The sequence below is a fragment of the Pyrus communis genome, chromosome 10 (genome assembly GCF_963583255.1).
Source record: "Pyrus communis chromosome 10, drPyrComm1.1, whole genome shotgun sequence".
Classification (NCBI taxonomy): Eukaryota; Viridiplantae; Streptophyta; class Magnoliopsida; order Rosales; family Rosaceae; genus Pyrus; species Pyrus communis.
In genome coordinates, this window is record NC_084812.1 from 10,872,915 (window position 1) to 10,894,642 (window position 21,728).

The 21,728-nt window shown below is 37.3% G+C and overlaps 2 protein-coding genes and 2 pseudogenes across 3 annotated transcripts; 1 reads left to right on the forward strand and 3 right to left on the reverse strand.

Moving 5' to 3' along the window:
• Positions 1 to 291: 291 nt before the first annotated feature.
• LOC137749014 (uncharacterized) lies at positions 292 to 1,945 on the forward strand. Its single transcript, XM_068489193.1, has one exon. The coding sequence runs from the start codon at positions 426 to 428 to the stop codon at positions 1,644 to 1,646; it is 1,221 nt and encodes a 406-aa protein (XP_068345294.1). The 5' UTR covers positions 292 to 425; the 3' UTR covers positions 1,647 to 1,945.
• A 9,152-nt stretch (positions 1,946 to 11,097) lies between these two features.
• LOC137749072 (5S ribosomal RNA) lies at positions 11,098 to 11,216 on the reverse strand (annotated as a pseudogene).
• A 357-nt stretch (positions 11,217 to 11,573) lies between these two features.
• Positions 11,574 to 18,586, reverse strand: LOC137747526 (zeaxanthin epoxidase, chloroplastic). Of its 2 annotated transcripts, XM_068487654.1 has the most exons (17): positions 17,911 to 18,586; positions 17,237 to 17,399; positions 16,781 to 16,855; positions 16,549 to 16,649; positions 16,311 to 16,426; positions 15,973 to 16,184; positions 15,696 to 15,787; positions 15,362 to 15,476; positions 15,158 to 15,261; positions 14,938 to 14,983; positions 14,732 to 14,796; positions 14,552 to 14,638; positions 14,335 to 14,389; positions 14,142 to 14,230; positions 13,919 to 14,003; positions 13,357 to 13,395; positions 11,574 to 11,810 (listed from the first exon to the last, which is right to left on the reverse strand). In XM_068487654.1, exons 1-17 carry the CDS (start codon positions 18,426 to 18,428, stop codon positions 11,775 to 11,777), a joined length of 1,998 nt encoding a protein of 665 aa, XP_068343755.1. In that variant the 5' UTR covers positions 18,429 to 18,586; the 3' UTR covers positions 11,574 to 11,774. The 2 variants fall into 2 exon arrangements, with proteins under 2 accessions (XP_068343755.1, XP_068343756.1); XM_068487655.1 differs by lacking the exon at positions 11,574 to 11,810 and having other exon boundaries at positions 13,114 to 13,395; positions 17,911 to 18,581.
• Positions 12,643 to 12,761, reverse strand: LOC137749118 (5S ribosomal RNA; annotated as a pseudogene).
• Positions 18,587 to 21,728: the final 3,142 nt, after the last annotated feature.

The window sequence follows — 21,728 nt, forward strand, 5'->3', positions numbered from 1 at the left end:
ATTATAAACAGGTTTTTACCGATTCACAAGCATGTCTAACTTCTTAGGTCATGCTCTATCGGATCATGGTCAATTAATGTGGTCAATCAAATAACCAAATACATTGGTAAATTTAGTGGATTAGTCATTATAAAAAAAATGCAAGGGAAATTAATTAGTAAATTTAGTAACGCCTCGGCTGAAAGATGAAAATATTAAAATAAAACAAGACCAAAATCTGAATGGGGTCCACATTAGAGCGGCTATAAATATCCAATCTTGCTTCTCACAAACAAGTCCTTCCATCTTCTCTACCCCCAAAAGCACTCCCCACTCGACGGTCGGCACCTTCTCCCGCACACTTTCCCCTTTTGTCACTTCACTCGGACCATTTCACAAACACGCCACCTGCATTCCAAATCCCATCCGATTCCGTCTGATTCACAATGGTCGACGTCGACCGGCGAATGACCGGCCTCAACCCGGCTCACGTAGCCGGCCTCCGCCGCCTCTCCGCCCGAGCCGCTGCAGGCCCACCAACCCCGACAACCGCCTCAAAATCCACCCTTCCCGTACGGAATGGCCTTCTCTCCTTCGCCTCTTTAGCTGACAACGTCATATCCCACCTCAAAAGCTCCGGTTTCCAGGTCCAGCCGGGTCTGTCCGAATCCGAGTTCGCCCGGGCAGAAGCTGAGTTCGGATTCGTATTCCCTCCCGACCTCAAAGCCATTCTCTCAGCTGGGTTGCCGGTGGGCCCGGGTTTCCCGGACTGGCGCGCCGCCGGTGCCCGCCTCGGTCTCAAGGCCTCGCTCGACCTCCCGATCGCTGCGATTTCGTTTCAAATCGCTAGGAACACCCTTTGGTCTAAGTCCTGGGGTCCGAGACCGTCCGAACCGGAAAAGGCCTTGCGGGTCGCGAGAACCGCTTTGAAGAGAGCCCCGCTTTTGATACCAATTTTCAACCATTGCTACATTCCTTGCAACCCCTGTTTGGCGGGGAACCCCATCTTCTTCGTCGACGAGAATCGGATCTTCTGTTGCGGGTTGGATCTATCCGATTTCTTCGAGCGGGAGTCATTGTTTCGGAAATCGGAGACGGACCCGTATATCCTAAAGAAGCAAAGATCAGTGAGCGAGAAATCGGCCGGGTCGTCTTCGAATTTCTCGCGGCGGAGCCTGGACACTGGTTACGGGTCAGGAACGAAAACACCGAGATGGGTCGAGTTTTGGAGCGACGCCGCCGTGGATCGTCGCCGGAGGAATTCAAACTCTTCCTCCTCCTCGTGCTCTTCGCCGGAAAGGTTCTTCGATATGCCGTCGAGGTCGGAAATCCCGAAATGGGTGGACGAATACATTGATCAAATCGGGTCGGCTCTGAGACAGGGCGGGTGGAACGATACGGATATATCTGACATTGTTTCGGTATCGGCCTCCGGCTTCTTCGAGGGAGAAATGGTCATGCTGGATAACCAAGCGGTGCTCGACGCGCTGCTGCTTAAAGCGGATCGGTTCTCGGATTCGCTCCGAAAGGCCGGGTGGAGCTCTGAGGAAGTTTCGGACGCTTTGGGTTTCAATTTTCGACCCGAGAAGGAGAGGAAACCGGCTAAGAAGCTGTCTCCGGAGCTCGTGGAAAAAATAGGGAAACTGGCTGAGTCGGTTTCCCGGTAATATTTTCATTTTTCTATTTTTTAAAAATAATTTTTTGGGAAATTGAAAGGCTCGTCGGGTTTCGGGTATCGGGTTTCCCCCATCGGGTTAAAAAAATCGAATACATAGGGGGACGCGTTGTATTATTAAACAAAGATTATAAGTAAAAAAGACAAAATGAAGAGTTCGGATTACAACGAAATAATATAAACATAAATAATTGATAATCCCATTTTTAAGACAAAATTATGGTTTCTGTAATAATGTTGTTGGCTTAATTATGTGGAAACAGCTCATACTGATGGATTTATTTAGTTGTACAGAAGCATAAAAATGCTATTAATTAATTTTATTATGATTGATTCTTTTGTTTAAATTGGTTTATCCTTCTTTCTGTATTAGTGTTATTTTTCTGTACTTGTGATTAGTAGTTTTATGAGCGATTGGTTTTAAGTTAGACTTTCGTGAGTAAATGACAAATTGTTCTAATTAATAGCTTGTTAGCATCTCCTCTTTCAACTTTTTGTCTTTGAATTTAGATCCTCTCTACCCCTAGTTTAACTAAATTATTATTTGTTAAATCACGATAAATTTGATATTAAATTATTATTCATTAATTCATTGTCCAACTTAGTGGAATTTTGTACTTTTAATATTATTTTGAGAAAAGATAAAGAGATTTTTTCAAAGAAAGACTCTTCATGAATTTTCTGTCAGCTCATAGTTTAACGTTAATATTATAAAATATTGCAAAAAAAATAACGTGTCAAAGAGTCCACGAAAGTAATAATTTTGAGAGAGTTTTCGTAATATTTCTCTATCATTATATAGGAAGAAAGAATGGGGTAATGGTTTCTAGGGGGTAATGCACGTGTGCTATCTTTTAAAATTGGAATTTAGAGCGCCCCAACCAAAGATTTGGCGATGGTGCGATGCGCTGGGCTGTGTTGTGTGACCGCGTGGGACAGCATGAATGCATGTTATGCTTCCAGGCGGCAGTGAGCGAGCAGTGGGTAAACGACACCGTTCTCATGGGGCCAAAGCAAGGTGGGGAGTGCGGGAGGGAGGAATGGCATTGGCAGGTGGCAAGTGAAACCAGGAAAATGTCAGTAGTGGCAAAATTAAAATTTGCTTCCTTTTCCTTGAAATTTGGGAAGAAAAAAAAAAAGGAGAAAAATAATGGTATTTGAAGAACAGAGTGAATGAACCCTGACATGGATGAAACCTTCTCCTCTGTGCTACGCCTTTAAGACACACAACTACCACCCTACTATCCTACTAGCCTACTAGGTGTGTGAATTTTCTTCCCCAAAACGGATTTCAATCATTTTGGGGGAATCAATTAATCATAACCACTTATTACACATTCTCCCAGCTGAAAAATCATTATATCGTGTTAAAAAAAAATATTAAAAATTAAAAAAATTTATGCTACAGAATGTATGATGAGCGATTAAAATTTTTTGATTTCTAAAATTTTCAAAATAAAGATCTGAAGAGAATTCTGATCATCAAAAACAGAATTTTGTTTACGAACGTATTAATTTTGTGGATAATTGGCATTTTAAGTGGGTCTATATTCTGGACTTCCTTTTTTATTTTTTTGGTTTAAACGATAATATGCATTTACGACTTTACACACCCAGTAATTCTTGCTGAATGGGCTAAGCATAGCAGTTTGCTAAGAGAATTTTCAGACGATTAAATACTTATTTATGTAATTTTTGGAAGTGGAAGGGGCATGGTTGATAACTTGATATTTACCAGTATGGGGGGCAACGTGATGTGGGGTTATATTTTCAGATGGGATTGATTTGGACTTTTCGCACTCGGGAGGGGGTGAGACTGGAGAAGTGAAGCTTTCACACTTTTTTTTTTTTTTTTTTTTTCTCACACATTTGTTTCAACCTCTTCAAGTAAGGGAGGGGGGAGGGGGGGGGGGGGTTTGTAGGATGTTTCGATGTTTAGGTTTTGGATTCTTTGATGAAGAAAAAAAAAAGACAAAATATACTTATTCGTTGTTGTTCAGTGCATATTATATGCTAGTGTATAGTAGAATTTTCGTTAAAATGAAACATTCGTGTTTGGTTCGTCAACATGTTGATCTAGTACACATTTGGGGAACATCTAATTTGTGTCCATGTGGTGCGAGGGTACGGACATAGAGCATATTTGGAATTAGGGTTTGGTGACATTACAAATTAGTGCTCAGCAAACATACAATAATTTGGGTTATTGGACGTATAATTCATATACGGCTTTTTGGCATTTGCTTTCAAAATAAGCCAGTTTGTTGTACTCTCTATCTAGCTGGTTGATAAGAACTTTGTACCCAAAAGCACATAAATGCACCGCCGAAGCATCATCCAGAGACTTCCACTAGAGAGATTTTTACATTTATTCATAATACAAGCTGGTATTTTACGTTGCATAATATAAGTAGAAATAATATATATATTTTATTTATTTATTATTATCTCTTCATTTATACTACGAGACAAATACTATTATTATACTTGCTCGTGTATTGAATACATGCACTCAAAAACTTTCAATTAGTGCTTCAACTTTACATTTTTAGCCGTAAATTTAAATGCATGTCAGACAATACGCAATGTCAAATTATGAGCTAAAAACTAGGTTGGTCCACCACCTTGTTTCGTGCAAGTAGTGTTAGCTTTTCAATCTTTCTATTGATGAAAAGGATGAAGTTTGTAAAAATCATTGGTGGTTTAACAAAAATCATGTAATTTTGTAAATGGAGTATTTGTCCACAAAAAAACATGCCATCGCAGTTGTACTGTCACAACAAAATTAAAGAAAAAGAAAAAATTAAAACGCAGATTTCAAACGGCTATTAAGTGTTGATGTGTTATAATAAAAAAAAAAAAGGGGGAATGAAAATAAAAAAGAGAAAAGAGTAAAGAACAGGAATAAAGGAGTATGAATCCGATCCATGATGCATGGAATGGAAAGCTCCCTGATATGGCATGGTGTTCCAAACTACATGCTAATCCAATCGAATGTGCAAAGGCAAACACAAGTTGCTGAAAGTACGTATACGTGTCAACTCAATGAATGTTCCAACGGTCACTGCCACCGCCACCTGAACCGACCGTTGCTCCATCACGTGCCTCCCCCACTGCCTCATCTACCCTCTTCACATGCCACTCATCTCCGTGCTCCCTCTGCTCTGCTTTCTCTCTCTCTCTCTCGCGTTCAAGGTCAAGGGTACAGAGGGTACAGAGAGTTGTGTGTGTGTAAGGTTTTAATAAAGAGAATAGTTATTGGCACTCCACAAATCTCATTTTGTAGTCTAAACTTTTATAATTAGAAAGAAAAATATACTTGTGAGGAGTGTAGAGTGAGTTTTTTTGGAGTGCTAATAACAATTCACTTAATAAAAGGGATTCTTATTATTATTTTTTTTTTTAATGGGAGTTGGTTGTGGGCTACATCACATCGAACTTCAATAATTCGAACAGTTTATTTTTTAAGTTGCATCTTTTAGATTATCTATGCAAAATATTAACCAAATCGGAAAGATTTAAGACATCTAATTGAGTTCAAAGAAATCGATGAACACTTTGTTCGATAAAAAAACAATGAAATTTCATTGTGACAATTAAATAAGCAAATGATTTCCGATTGAATTGAATTTTTGCAAAGATAATCTATAAATTGAGACTTACAAAGTAGACGGTTCAGACGTTGAAGTTTGATATATAGTGAGTCTCACAACTAATCCCTCTTTTTTTTTTTGGAAAAAAAAATAGAATGGAGAGAGAGAGAGAGAGAGAGAGAGAGAGAGAGAGAGAGAGAGAGAAGAGCTATATTATATTGAAGCTAAGGCCTACGCGTATGACAAACGATAAATTAGATGAAGAAATGACAAATATGAAGCAAAGATTGGTTACATGCAACACATACGCATGCATGTCTGGTTGACAGGGTTTTGCATGCATGTGGTGGTGGCCTCGATGTTTAGGGTTTTGCATGCAAAGGGAGACAATACCACTTGGTTTGGCATTTAATGGAGATCCAATTGATCTTAGAAGACTGAAGAAGAAGAAGAAGAAGAAGAAGAAGGACAAGCTCAAGACATTTCCAAGATTGAATAGCTAATACATGCACATATAATATACATACATATGTCAAGAATTCAGAGTTGGGCTATCAGTTCACTAGTAATCACGCATATATTGTCTCAACTTAACAATCTGCATATGTACTGGTAAGTGTTGAGTTTATCACAATGCAATTGGATGTAAAACCATTCAATATTGTTATTTATTTTGTCAAGTTTCTAACGTGGGTTTGAATTCATCAAGATCGCATATGTGCAATCCAAATGCATGCATGTTGATATAATGGAGGAAGAGAGGGATGTCTTGGACTGTTGTGCTATTTTTGCTGCCAGAAGTCTTTCTCTTTGTTTGTTGCATTATCGTGGGAGGGGGCTCACATAGAAAAAACTAATAAAACTGAAAGCTCACAAGTCATATTTTCAATATCTATCCATGTGTGCATGGTCTTTTGGTCGATCATATGTCAATGCTATCTTCAACGTACGCTTTGATTGATGCAGGAGGTTGAGTCATATATAATGCACTGAAAAATGAAAGAGTACGTGTGTAATCACAAAGCCTTTTCTCTTCAACCCTAATCACTAATTCACTAGCAACCAAAACACAAAAAACTTATTGGTTTCTTCTTTTTGATACAGATACTCATTTGTTTATTGTTTTTGATACAGAGGATTGTTTGTTTGTTAGTTTATATAGTGAATGATAGTTGTTCGTGATTAATAGAAAAGTTTATGTAATTAATTGTCATTTAGCTTTGACTCCCAACAGTTTGTCTGTGACAAACAGAAAAGCAAGCTTTCACGTAAAAGCTAATGTTAAGGAAACTAAATTTTGTAAACTAAATGATATGAAAATTGACGATTGAATTATTTACGTAAATGTTGATTAATATGCATTTTTTTATTAGTGACATATTATTTAGTTTGTAAATTAAGTCTACCTAGCATCATTATCGCACAAAAAATATCTCTTTTATTTTCACTCTTCTCACATAGCATCTCTGTATCGCAATGTTTGGGACGAAGCCAACCAACATGAAAGTCTCTCACATTCATCATTCTCCTCTCTTTCTTTTCTTTGATTTCCTAAATAACTTATAGTTTTAGGTTTGAGATTGTAGATCATAAAATTTGAATTTTAAATTCGTATTAATTGTTTCGAGATAAGGTTGTGTATGAATCTATGACGTGATAGTTTTAGGTTTCAGATTATCATATTTAGTCTATATATAATTGTGTTTTCATTATATTTATAGAAAGTCCTCTTAAGCTTCTAAACCATGGGAATAAGCTTGCTGGAAATAAGATTGTTGTTATCTTAGGTAACCCAAGACCAACACTTTTCACATGCCATTTGGCGACAGGACAATCACCTTAAATGATATAGCTTATATTTACGTATTCAGGAAAGTCCCTATATCTACGGTGCATGAATTCACTTATGGCATGTTTACATAACGGGGAATAGAAGGAAGGGAATGGGAATTACACTATTTTGAAGGGATTCCGGTGTTTACCAACACTAGCGGAATGAAAGTGTCGGTGGGGCCCATCTAAAATGGAGAATCAGGTTACTGATTTTTCCAGAATTGGACTACCGAACAATAGGTGGTATTCAGACTCCAAGAGAAAGCATCCATCCGAGATCAACTTTTTTTGCCCAATATACCCTTATCCCTTTCTTCCTTCAACCTCTGTCTCTGCTCTCTCTATCAAAGGAAAATTTAGCAGGTTTCATGGCCTGCGAGATTATGGCTTCATGACCAAAATTAGAAGGGAAGAAGATGATGATTTTGGAATTTCAACTTTGATCATTCGTCGGCAACGACTAAAATCACTTCGATTCATCCCTGACTCGATCTCGTGTGTCAGTGGTAACCCAAATTAAACATTTACAAAATCAAGAACAGATGAAGAGAGAAGAATTTGTAAGGGATGGAGCGAGAGTAAGGAGAGACGGCTGCAAAAACATAGCCCACTTCCTTGGTTACAAGCTACAAAAACATCTCAAATATGTTTCAAGACATCGATTAAGAACCTCAATTTTCCCATCTGTTTGGGGATGATACCCTGAAATATAGCACAAATTAGAACCCTGAAGAGTAAAGAATTCTTTCCAAAACTTGCTCATGAAGACTGGATCTCGATCACTAACTATGGAGTTGGGCATCCCATGCAACTTGAAGATGTGATTAACAAACATATGAGCAATCATAGAAGCTGAATAAGGATGAGCTACTGCTAAAAAGTATGCATACAATCGATCAACTACCACCCAAATTACAGTTTTGCCTTTGCAAGAAGACAAACCAACAATGAAATCCATAGAAATGTTAGCCCAAATTTTAATATAAATAGGCAGTGGCTAAAGTAACCCTGGAGGTGACAGAGTTTCATACTTGTGTTGTTAACATATGGGGCAGCTTTCAACCAACTCTTTTATGTTCTTCTTCATGCCCGCCCAGAAAAATGATCTAGAAATCCTTTTATATGTTTTAAGGAATCCTTCATGGTCTGTAGTAGAACTAGAGTGATGTTCTTCAAAAAATTTTGTTCTCCAAGAACTACGAGGACTAAGAACAATTCTATGCTTGAACTTCAAAAACCCATTATCCATTTGGTATTTGAGATTACCAACTGGATCTTTATTTGAAGAATTAATCAAAACTTGCTGAATTTGTTGCAGTATCCAAGCATCATTATCCCCATGTCTTCTGAGTTCATCCATCTATTAAGAATATGGATATGAGATTGCCAAACATTCCATAGGATCTAACACATCTAGTTCAGACAGTTCTGGATCAAATTGACCTATTAACAATGCATCAGCAGCTAGATTATCACTGCCTTGATTATATTGGATTTCATAATCAAATCCCATATGCTTGGATACCCCTTTTTTTTTTTTTTTTTTCTTCTGGAAATGGTGTATTTGTCCTTCCTTGAAGAAAATACTTCAAACTGTGATAATCGGTTTGAATAATGAAATGGTTACCAGCTACGTAACATTGCCATTTGGTAATTGCATGAACTATAGCTAACATGTCCCTCTCATAAGCAGACAATTGTTGATTTCTAGGACACAAAGCTTTGCTTGTGAAAGCTATAAGTCGACCCTCCAGTTGAAGAACTACTCCAATCCCTAAACTAGAAGCATCAGTTTCAAATATAAAGGGCTTGCTGAAATCAGGTAAAGCAAGTACTTGTGGTGATAACATTGATGTCTGGAGAGTATTAAAAGTTGTTATAGCTTCTTCAGTCCAAAGGAAACTATCCTTCTTACTAATTCTGATAAAACCAGATTGCAGCAATTTACGCACATATTTCTCTATTTATGTCTTTTGCACAAGTACATATCTATAAGATCTACAATTAAGAGGTTTGCTGCTACTAATTAATGGAATTCTGTGATCATGCATTCTGTGTGGTGGTAAGGTATTTGGGCTAAGAAACAATACCTCATACTCCTCTAACAAGGATTACAATTCATGCTGCTGAGCTTGAGACAAAGTCTAGGGCAGTTGGTTGACAATAGAGTGATCCACATGAGCTGCATCCATGTGACAAAGAAAGGCCCTAATTGTAGTTTCTTGCTAGAGAAGTTTTTGCATTTGCAATGCAATGATATCCTCAATTTGGTGCAAAGAAGAACCAGGGCTACTAATGCAAAATGTTTGAGAGCCTTTGGAGAATTTCATATACATTTTGTCAAAATCCCATAGAATTGTTCCGAGAGTTCTTAGCCATTGCACACCAAGTACAACATCACAACCACCTAATGGTATGGCATATAGATCAATAATACGAATAAACTCTTGAATTTTGTTAGAAACCTGACTTAAGGTTCCTTTTGTAGCCATTATTCCTCCATCAGCAATCTTAACATTGAATATATGGCTGATATCCAATGTACCCTTCACTATTTTCACTAAAATAAGGTCAATAAAATTGTGGGAACTGCCATAGTCAATTAGAATTGTAACTGGGCAGTTTTTTTATGAACCCTTGAACTCTCATTGTGTTAATTGTAGGAAGTGCAGGTGTGCCAAACAAAGCACAAGCAGTGATCTCAGGCTTTTCTGTTTTCAATTACTTCTTCCCCAACCTCCAAATTCTCATAATCTTGAACATCAATAAGAAGTACCTGCTTCTTTTCTCATGTGTGACCTCTAACATATTTATCTTTGCAGTGAAAACACAATCCATTTTTTCTACAGTGATCAACTTCTTCAGGGGTTAATCGTCTCACATGAGGATTCTTAGGGTGAGTTTCAATGATTGGAGGATTTATGACATTTTGCGTAGTAGGTGATCTAAAATGAGGCTGAAATAAAGAAGCTTTATGGAGAGATTTCATCTTAAGATCAAATAGCGTAGCATCCACTTACTGGGCAAAAGATGAAGCCTCAAGAACATCCTTTGGTTTCAGCAACTTCACATCATGGCGCAATTCAGCCTTCAAAGCTCCAATGAAACAAGATTTGAGAAGTACAGGACTTATATCTTTTGTTCAATTGGACAATCTTCGAAAATCCATGATATAATCTTTGAGAGGCCTAGTTTGCCTTAATTTTATCATATTTTCAGCATAATCTTTGAATTCTGGAGGTCCGAATTCTTGGCACAAAATCTTAGTAAAATCATCCCATATAGGATATTGTTTGAGGCATTTTGCCCATTGGAAGCATTGCAGAGCTTCCCCTTCCATGTGAAATGATGCCAATTTCACTTTCTTTGAATCTTCAATGTTGAAAAAATAGAAGTAATGTTCAGCCTTATAAACCCAACCCAATGGATCATCTCCTTCCATAAATCTGGAAAATCCATCTTCAAGAAATGTGGTCGATTAGTGTTCTGACCCCAATCTTGGCAATTGAAATTAGGATTAGGGTTCATCCTCTCAGGAAAATTGGGATTCATCAACGTTGCTTCAGAAGATTCTCCACACGATCCCCCACTGCCTTTTGTTGCAAGTGATTGCAGTTGTAGCAGAATCATATCTTGATTGATTTTGAGCTCTGTTTTGAGATCAACAATCATAGGATTCCATGGCTTTCCTCGAGGCTTGGCGTGTCATACAATGATGAAGGTTGAGTGAATCAAACACTGGCTGATATCAATGTTAAAACCCATGCTTTACTTCTTCATTATTGTATACAAAACTCACTTGTTATTTCATACAACAATCAATTACACAACAACTTTCATCTTACAGATCTTCCCTATATATTCACCGGTATCTTACTCACCCAGCAACCTTCTAACAGTCTAACAAGATACACTTAGCAACAATTCCTAACAACATAACCGACTACTAACAAATCTAGCCATCTTGGTTGTACATTTGGACAAACCTGGCATCATAACAGTCAATAAAGAGGTAGGGGGATGCAACACGAGGACTTCCCAGGAGGTCACCCATCTTAGTACTACTCTCATCCAAACTTGCTTAAATTCGGAATTTTAATGGAATTCGGTGCATGTGAGTTGATATGATCGCATCCATATATGACTGTTAATGGTAAATGCATGTAATGTAACCAAGTTTACCTGGTTTGAACACGTCGCAATCTTCAGCTCATTTTCCAGGCAAAAGCTAGCTAACTCACTATATGGGCTCTAAATTGGTTGATCATGATTACTGATAGATGATCTGGGATTAAGAGTAAACTGGGCTGTGGGCTCAGATCGAGGCAAGGATTGTCATTTTAACAAAAACGATTAGGATTAAATCTTTATTTTTTTTATTTTTTTTAACAAAGGATTACTTCTTAATTAGCATTCAGATTGTTTTACAAAAGTAAAAGCTAAACTGGTATGTCCTGGTCACGTTGAGGTCTACAACACAAACTTCTTGACACTAGTAAAAATTGATATATTCACATTGATCATCAAGTATATAAAGTTCTACATGTCGTACATTTTTTTTTTGGGTGGGTAGAATCTGATGGTGTAATGCTATCTACTCTGCAAAGCGCAGCATATTCACATTTTACATTTCCAATGATCTCAATAATGTTGTACAAATTTCATTCTATAAAGTTATCGGCTTCCGCCAATCGTCACGCGGCCTGAAGAACTCCGTCCTTCTCGGCACTCTTCAGAGAAGACTTCATAACTTTAACCCTAAATTAGTTTTTTAGAGTGCATATTTTAATAAGCAGCGTACAGAATTTGTGAGGAGTGTAGAATGAGCAGCGTACAGAATAACAATTCCCTTAATCATCTCCTTATTAATAAGTAATCTATTAAATTCCTTATTAATAAGGAATTACCACAATTCCTTATTAATAAGTAATGTTCAGCCTTATAAACCCAACCCAATGGATCATCTCCTTCCATAAATCTGGAAAATCCATCTTCAAGAAATGTGGTCGATTAGTGTTCTGACCCAAATCTTGGCAATTGAAATTAGGATTAGGGTTCATCCCCTCAGGAAAATTGGGATTCAACGACGTTGCTTCAGAAGATTCTCCACGCGATCCCCCACTGCCTTTCGCTGCAAGTGATTGCAGTTGTAGCAGAATCATATCTTGATTGATTTTGAGCTCCGTTTTGAGATCGACAATCATAGGATTCCATGGCTTTCCTCGAGGCTTGGCGTGTCATACAATGATGAAGGTTGAGTGAATCAAACACTGGCTGATATCAATGTTAAAACCCATGCTTTACTTCTTCATTATTGTATACAAAACTCACTTGTTATTTCATACAACAATCAATTACACAACAACTTTCATCTTACAGATCTTCCCTATATATTCACCGGTATCTTACTCACCCAGCAACCTTCTAACAGTCTAACAAGATACACTTAGCAATAATTCCTAACAACATAACCAACTACTAACAAATCTAGCCATCTTGGTTGTACATTTGGACAAACCTGATGATGCCACCTAGCATCATAACAGTCAAAAAAGAGGTAGGGGGTTGCAACACGAGGACTTCCCAGGAGGTCACCCATCTTAGTACTACTCTCATCCAAACTTGCTTAACTTCGGAATTTTGATGGAATTCGATGCATGTGAGTTGGTATGATCGCATCCATATATGACTGTTAATGGTAAATGTATGTAATGTAACCAAGTTAACCTGGTTTGAACACGTCGCAATCTTCAGCTCATTTCCCTGGCAAAAGCTAGCTAACCCACTAAATGGGCTCTAAATTGGTTGATCAGGATTACTGATAGATGATCTGGGATTAAGAGTAGACTGGGCTGTGGGCTCAGATCGAGGCAAGGATTGTCATTTTAACAAAAACGATTAGGATTAAATCTTTATTTTTTTTTATTTTTTTTAACAAAGGATTACTTCTTAATTAGCATTCAGATTGTTTTACAAAAGTAAAAGTTAAACTGGTATGTCCTGGTCACATTGAGGTCTACAACACAAACTTCATGACACTAGTAAAAATTGATATATTCACATTGATCACCAAGTATATAAAGTTCTACATGTCGTACATTTTTTTTTTTTTGAGTGGATAGAATCTGGTGGTGTAATGCTATCTACTCTGCAAAGCGCAGCATATTCACATTTTGCATTTCCAATGATCTCAATAATGCTGTACAAATTTCATTCTATAAAGTTATCGGCTTCCACCAATCGTCACGCGGCCTGAAGAACTCCGTCCTCGGCACCCTTCAGAGAAGACTTCATAACTTTAACCCTGAATGCTACCTGCATCATATTACTTGGATGCTAAGAATTCTTTCCAGCAAAGGAAACAGATACAACATCAAGCATGATGTTCCGTGCACTGATCGGAAAATTAAAGCCACCTGCTTAGGGAATTAAACGATTGAACCACAGAAGAAGATGACAACGCCGAACAAAAATGTGACACCATTCGCTTAATATACGATTTGTTTGTTTGTTTTCTTAAAATACCATGGCAGTAGGAAGTTATCTATGCTTCTATCTAGGTCCCAAAGTTAAGGTCCTATGTTCATGCGGGTTTCTTGTCCAAACAAATTTAAGCAAAACCATGTCAGTACGAGAGCTTAGATGAATACTATCACCACTTTATCTAGAGAGTTTTGTTTTCCTGTCGCTCTGCAAAAATTCATTTGGAACTTCGTTCGCTATTTAATGAACATGTCAGTCCGAAAACATGCACAACCCAAACACAACTTAAACAAAAATGTCACATGTATTGAGTATGAGATATGGAGAAAACTCTAGGGTAAGGATTGTTTACTACCTTCTGGGAACCAATCTCAATAGCATCGGATGGATGGATACGAGCAGGGAAATTTGGGGGTACTCGGTATCGCTTCTCCTCAATACTGCACATTTAGAAATTAAATTGTAGGGGGAATGCAGGAAACAGTTTAGCAAATTGAGTTGCATGCAAAAAGGAGGAAATCACTTTGTTTCAACTATTTCGGAAAAAAAAAAAAAAAAAAAAAAAAATTTCTACTTACTCGGCAATCCAGGTACCATGCTCGCTTTGCAAATCAGTCACGTAGAAGGCACCATCCTTGTAGCTGATACGAGCATGCATTTCTGAGACCTATGATGATAAATACCTCAGCACTCAATATAGAACACCATAAAAGGAGGAAATAGGTTTGTTTCTGGAGATAAATGTAAAGTGAACAAAACCGGCCAAATCACCTGGGGCGAGCGTATTGTTATTGATGTTCCAGAAGCATCCCCATGCGGTATGCTCCTACAATTACGAGAAAACATCATACTATCTTTTAGAACATCTGACTGAAAACACTCGTGCATTTGAAAATTATACGGTTTTGATGTTTCTGTCCTAAGCAACAATATAGCTCATGGACAAATGTGTCTTGTAGGGGAGGACGGGAATGACGGATATGCATACCCAATTATGCAGGATGTTTTCTCATCTCGATTCAAACAAATAAGTTGCGAAGCATCATTGTCTTGCCCACAAGGTATAAGATACCACCTACAAGAACAAAGTGGATATTAACACAAGTATCCTGGATTACTAACTTGACTGAAAATATTTCATGGACAGAAAGAAGGATTAAAAACCTACTCTCCGTCAATAGCACGTTCCAGTGCATCATCGTCTTCAAACCATGTTCGCAACTGGTCACTTGCCTTCATAAAATTTTGCCCACACATTAGCAGTTAATTCACAATAAAATCCAACAGGTCAATCGTAGGTTGAAGGAAAGAAATAACAGTTTCCATATCCAGTGACTAACACGGTGCTGATTAATAGTACTTTGAACAACATACTTTATCTGAGAGCCTGCAACTGGGGGACCTTCCTTCAAGTTTTGAGCTGCAACAGAACATTTTCAGATTCTTTAGAAACGAATCAACTTAAAACACACGAAGATCTATGATCTACGCTTTGACAGATTAAAATTGTAATGAGACTTTTAGTTAAAACAAAAATGATACTGAAATAAGCAAAAGACACAGAAAATTACAAAGCTGTTGATCAAAATTTTACCTGTTACCACCTAAGACCCAACTTAGCATCAGGGGCATTGCCTTATCAATAAAAACTCTCCCGCCAACTCTTCCCGGATGCGGTATCCGAAACTTTGTCAAAAACTACAAGGGCATTAAGTCAACATAAGTATGTATGCAACACCTCCGTTCCATCACCAATCATTTCACTGCTATTCAGTATGTACTTGATAAAAGGTCTTACCGACAAAGGACCAAGTCCCACACCCAGATACGCCTTGTAAGTAGAAGCCATTAGAGCAGCCATTCTGGCCATTCCATGAATAATTGCGACACGTAGTCTTCTAGAATTCTCGTAGCTGAAGACAAAGTAAGAAACATAAAAAGTTAAAAAACAGTCCTCAATGAGTAGTTCATCAACTCACCTAAGTCTATACAACAAATACTTAGGTTTTTTCTGTGAACATCACGTATCTATGTTTTCCATTTTAAGAACACTAATTTCAGATGCATCGGCAACTTCATCAGCTTATCTCCATTTACTTTCAGATTATATGGCAAGTAATAGCACAGGTTACCTTCTTAAAGAAGAATTAATGTCAATAGGAGTTCCCGATTTGCTATTTTTCTGCCATGCTTTATCAAGCTCCATGGCCAGTTGATAACCATCCTGTCATGATGAAATAATAGTGTCAAAGAGTCTTATGACTCTTGAATCAATCACTTCCTGGTCGATAGCCTTGTGTTAGTCCATAAGAAGCTATGAAGTTTGGATAATCAACGCAGAGATGTCAAAGAATCTAAGATAGACTAAATTTCACCGGAAAAACTAACATGCCAATAATCAATGCATACCTCAATGGCCATGCATCCCCCTTGACCCATATTTGGCTGCATAGCATGAACAGAATCGCCAAGCAAGGTCACATGACCCTTTCCCCAAGTTAGGATGGGTTTCCTATCATATATGTCACGTCGTAGAATTGCATCTTCCTCTGTGGCAAGTAACAAATCTGTCACATTATCACACCAGCCCTCAAATATTTTGAGCAGCCTTTCCTTTTTACCTGCCAAAAAAATAGACAAGAACAAATGAATCGTATGCTTGTACTATCATAAAGAGAGAAACCACACATATATCACCATCTGACGTTTTCAACTACATAAGAAAGGTTGAGGATCTTAATCGATACCATTGGGGCTATCAACACCACCAGGTGCTTCCTTGTAAAACGCATACCACTGCATTTTTCCTGCACCTACATCTGAAGAAACGAAGTATTGCTTGTGCCCCAAAAATACTCGGTACCTTCAAAAGATAAGTTTAAATTTAAGTCTTCACGCAGGATACAACATTACATATAAGAAGATAATGCAAAGTAAACATGCCAGTATAGCAGCCATACTTGAAAAATAAAAGATAAAACATACCCTACAGAATTAATGTCAGCAGGCACAAAATCTGCGATACCAGTGTAACAAGTATAACCAGAGTAGACAGCGTCCGATAATCCAAACAAGTTCTTCCTCACCTACTCAGAAGAAAAATGTAATTTGATTTCAACTTAATATTTTTACAATGAATATACTCTGCAGATTATGGTCTATCAGTAGACAATATTTCATATGTGTGCCCAGAATTATCCTCAGAATATTGCAATACCTTTGACCATATACCATCGGCTCCAACCAGAACATCACCTTCAAAACGTTCTCCATTCTCAAGTATCACATTAACCTACAAAAATGACAGAGGCATAAGAATCAAATGCCAAACCAGATGAACTACGCAGCCTATACAGTTCAAATACATCGAACTAGCACTAAGAAGCTGCAGATTATATATAGAAACAAACAAAAAGTACAAAACAAGTACCAAAATTTTTCACATTTCTAAGATGAAAACAATGGTCCATATAAGATTTAACTGATTAGCAGGTAGTACAAGGGGAACTTTAACAAAAAGCTTCTGGTACTATTCACCTTAACGAAAAACCACATTTTTACACTAAAAAGTCAATCCTGGTACTATTCACTTTACCCTTTATTTTGTCCTTATCGTTAAAACTCAAAAGTTTTAAAACCTTTTTCATTAGTTTCCTTAGTACGAGGTCATTACCTTATCTCCAACATCCTCAAAGTTAACAACATTACTACCATTTATAATAATATCATCCCCAACAGCACGAGCAAGGATTTGTTGCAAGGTCATTCGGCTTATAACTCTTGTAACTGGAAGCCCTCGTTCCACTGCAGGAGTGAATGTGTCAAACTTGACATACCTGGTAATCAACTACTCATCAATACATATGAATGGCTGCATACAGATCAATAATTGCTCCCACTCGCACACATCTCATCTTATAACAATACTACTTGTATGGAATCGTGCAAATTGTGCTGAAAATTGAAATGAACAATTTCTAATTTGTTTGACAAAAGATTTTATTTTACATATTTTCTTCATCCATTATTTGTCTTGATCTTCATCAATTAAACAAGAAAATTTTATTTTCTTTGACTTCTCATTATCGAGTTCGTAAATTCCCATATTATTTTTGGACTAATACAATCAAAAGGAAACAAATTTGGCAATCGATATAAATTTGATCACTTAAAAACACAGAAAAACCAAAAACAAATACCCATATATAAGCTAACAGTTTAGGACAACTGCTATCCAGTTATGGAGTCCAATCCAATCCTAGACACCAAACGCGACCTCCATTCAATCAAAACAGATAAAAATTCAAAACAAAAACCCAATTTAGAAAAAAGTCCAAAACAACTTACCAAGTACCAGAAACCCCATCAACGAGGCCATTGATCCTGTCCCCAGTAACACAACCAACCCTCATAATCTCATCAGCAACATCAACATCAATGGCTTCCAACGCCGCCAACGCGTTGCTCTGTATCTGAATAGGACCTCTGTACTGCCCCTCTCCTCTCACAGCGCTCAAATCCTTCTCAAACACCACCACATCAAAACCCTTCTTCTTCGCCGCGAGAGCAAACACCAGCCCTCCGATTCCACCGCCGGCAACCAGAATTCTCAGGTTCTTCTTCTGCTGGGCCGGCGCGGGTGCACTGGTGGGGGCCTCTGCGGGAGGCACCGCCGCCGTCACAGCTCTCACCACAGTCAAACACTTCTTATTGCCAGTTCTTCTTCTGCTTCTCAAATGGCAGTTGTCGTGAAAATACGGGGAAAATTCAAGTGGGAAGTCTTTGTTGGCGGGAACTGACAGGTGGGTTCTTGAGAAAACTGCTGCTGATGGGCTCATGGAGTTGCTGAACACAGCGGAAGCCATATCTTTGCGCTCTGAGAAGAAGGTAAAGAAAAAAAATGGAATGAAAAAAATGAAAGCTTTGGGCTTTCTTCCTCTGTGGGGAAAGATAAATGACTCAGTCTGAGGATTTGTGGAGGGAGAAAATATGGAGCAGAGAGAGAGAGAGAGAGAGAGAATGAGTGAGGGAGATACGACCATATAGGTGATTGGCAGCCACTCCCTTTAAAGGCTTGAATTGCCCACCAATCATGGAGATCCTGAAGCCATGCGGCAGTCTCTGGGCGAGCCAAACCCCACTTTCTCAAGAGGGAAAAATTAAATATCTTTGTCGAAGTGGTGGTGGTGCGGTTTGTTACGTGCTTTCATTATTTGGTAAAAAAGAATATTGTGGTTGGATTTTCAAGTTCCGATTTCTTTTGTACTTTTCTTGATTGTAAAACTGAAACTGCGGAAGAAAGTGATCGTTGGACTTGAGACTTATTGCAATCTGATCTAAATATCGTAGGAGTATATGGACTTTACCAACTTATCTCCATTAATATCTCTTTTTTCCTTGTAATTGTACTTTGGATGTGTGATAGAAGTTGCAGTAATCTCAAACTGTGAAACTGGACCACGCATTCTCAAATTGTAAATTTGAATTACATATTTAGTAGCAAACGTCGAAATGATTATGTTTTTTAAATCTTACTATTAAGGGAGGGGGTCCACATTATTACTTTTTTCAATATTATTATTATTAAGGAGGGAAGATGTAATAATTTAGAGGAATAAGAGTTTCGAACGCGGTACATATGTATAGAAATTCAATATCCTATCTATTAAGATATTGGACCATATGTAACTTCAAAATATTTCTCATAAGTACAATATATTAAAGTAGAAATCTAACTGATTAGTAATTTAATTTGTCAGTCTGCAATATGATTGTTGGAGATTACAGCCACACATTATTTTTCTTCTCGTATACATTCAGTTTATTTTTACGATTTGATTGAATAAATTAAATGACATAATAGACATAGTTAAACAAAGCGTATATAAAAGAAAAATGTGTAGTTAACTTATATGGTAGCAACAAATGCAAAACATGTGGGGGTGGGCATAAAAACCGTAAAATCAGAAAACCGAATTGAACCGTGACAAAAAAAATCGTAAAAAACCGTGTTAACCAAAAAAGTCAAAACCGGAACAAAAACCGAACCGAACCATTTCAAATGGTTCCAATTCCGGTTTGGAAATATTAAGAACCGGAGAGACCGGACCAAACCGCTTTTAATATAAATTTTTATTTTATTATTTTTTTTATATAAATAAGATATTTTTCCAAGAAGACCATGTGCATAAGCCCAATATTTTTCTTCACTTTTCTCCCCTTATATTATTTTTCTCCATTCTTTTCCAGTATATTATGCATTATGTATATTTTAGTTTTAGTTTAAGATCTACACTTTAGCCTTGATATGAGTTTTTCTATCTTTTGATTTATATTTATATGCACACTTTCTATCTTCCGGTCACAAATTTTGTAGATATAGTAATAGAAACTCAAATTTACTTGAATTTGTGGTTGAAATATGTGTTTGGTATTAGAAGTAGAAAAAACATATAAATAATTTTGGTTAGAACTGTAAACTGACATGAACCGAACTGGAACCGTCATGAACCAAACCGTACGATTTTAGTAATAAATTTAAGAAGAATCGCACCAAACCGAACGGTTAAACTTTTCTGATTTTGGTTCCATTTTGAGGGTGGAACCTGGCCGAACCGGACTGTGCCCACCCCTACATATGGGTAGATTTTAAAGGGTTCATTTAAGTCGAGAACTTGAAAGTGGTAGGAACAACTCAAGTTCAACTCTCAACTAATTGCAAAAATTATCTCTCTATGTTATCTTAATTTAATTTTATGAGATTATGAGTTAAGTAGTTCGTTCGTGTGATGGAGAGTATGTTTCTTTTCTTTCTCGTATATATCGACTTTAGAGTTACTTAAATAAGTGAAGCATGAGGTGAGGATTTCTTCTACGATATTAAAACTGGAAAATTCATGTGTCACGCCATGACTTGGGACATGCATTGCATCCATTGCCCTTTTCTATAGAGACCGTAATTGATGGGGATGAAACATTATCGTGGTGATGACTAAAAAATATACAAAATATTCAAGCGGCGGTGTGGTCGCAAAAGCAGAAAGATAGCAATACTCTTAAGAGATAATATAATTAAGTGACCTTAATTAAATAATAATTTGAATAAAGACAAACAAAATGGAAACCTTCTTCGAATTTCATAATTGAAGCTAATAAATGAAGTAATCTGAATCATTCATTTAAAATCTTATTACCTTCATTATTCATTTTGCTGATCAATCTGAAAAAATTAACGAATCTCTTCCCTAAACGGTTCGAATTAAGTGATTATTGTGCTCTAGCATGCAAGATCCATCTGAATTGGGACAAACGGAATGCGTGTTGACTGTTGGAGGGCGGTTCGGTAGTGGAATGTAACATCTCTCTCTCTTTCTCCCTCCTCTGAGTGTGGTGGAGTGTGGATATGACATTCTGTTTTGTGTTGTGTTGTGTTGTGATTGGTTGTTGCTTCAACTGACTCATTGAATGACAGTATCATTCGTTGTTGTTGGGTCCACTAACAAGCTGACTCATCTCATGCATACGTGGCGTTAATAGAAGAACCTCTGTGTTCCCATGAACCAGGTGTCAGGTGCCTGGGTTAACAGGAGTCTCTATCCCTTGAAGAAAAAAGTAAAAAAGTATCAGAAGTGGATTACCCTTTTGGTATTGACTTAAGTTTAAAACTTTATTAAATACCAAGGAGTAAAATTCTCTTTTTTTTTTTTTTTTTTTTAGTACATTGATATTTTTACACTAAAAGAAAGAGGAGTTCGGCTAAGTCATATAGTGGATAGCCTAATTGGTATCGAATTCGTCATCTACAAGATTCGAACCTAAGACCTATCACTTCCAGGTGAAGAGAAATACTACCAAACCATAGTACTGAGTGACTTATAAAAAAGTTTTTCATTGAAAAGAAAAATCATATGATGATGATTTGATCTATACTACAATTGATTAAGTGGAGCATATATACTTGATATATTATTTTCACTTTTCTCTAGCAATAAAAACTTGTGTATTACTTTTTTTCACTTTTGACTAGCAATAAAAAATTAACTCGTGCATTACTTTTCTCCACAAACACAAACATATTTCCATCTCTCTTTTACTCCTCATGGTCCCTTTTTTCATGGTTGAACCCTAAACCATAATTTCACAGCATTTGAAGATTATTCAATTAG

Excerpts from the sequence above, each read along its gene's own strand:
- LOC137749014 (XM_068489193.1), top strand. The coding sequence starts at position 426 with ATGGTCGACGTCGACCGGCGAATGACCGGCCTCAACCCGGCTCACGTA.
- LOC137747526 (XM_068487654.1), bottom strand. The coding sequence starts at position 18,428 with ATGGCTTCCGCTGTGTTCAGCAACTCCATGAGCCCATCAGCAGCAGTT. Across the intron at positions 14,984-15,157 it reads TGGGTCTTAGGTGGTAACAG|CTCAAAACTTGAAGGAAGGT; the intron begins GTAAAATTTTGA and ends GTTCTGTTGCAG. Across the intron at positions 14,797-14,937 it reads GTTGCAGGCTCTCAGATAAA|GCAAGTGACCAGTTGCGAAC; the intron begins GTATGTTGTTCA and ends AATTTTATGAAG.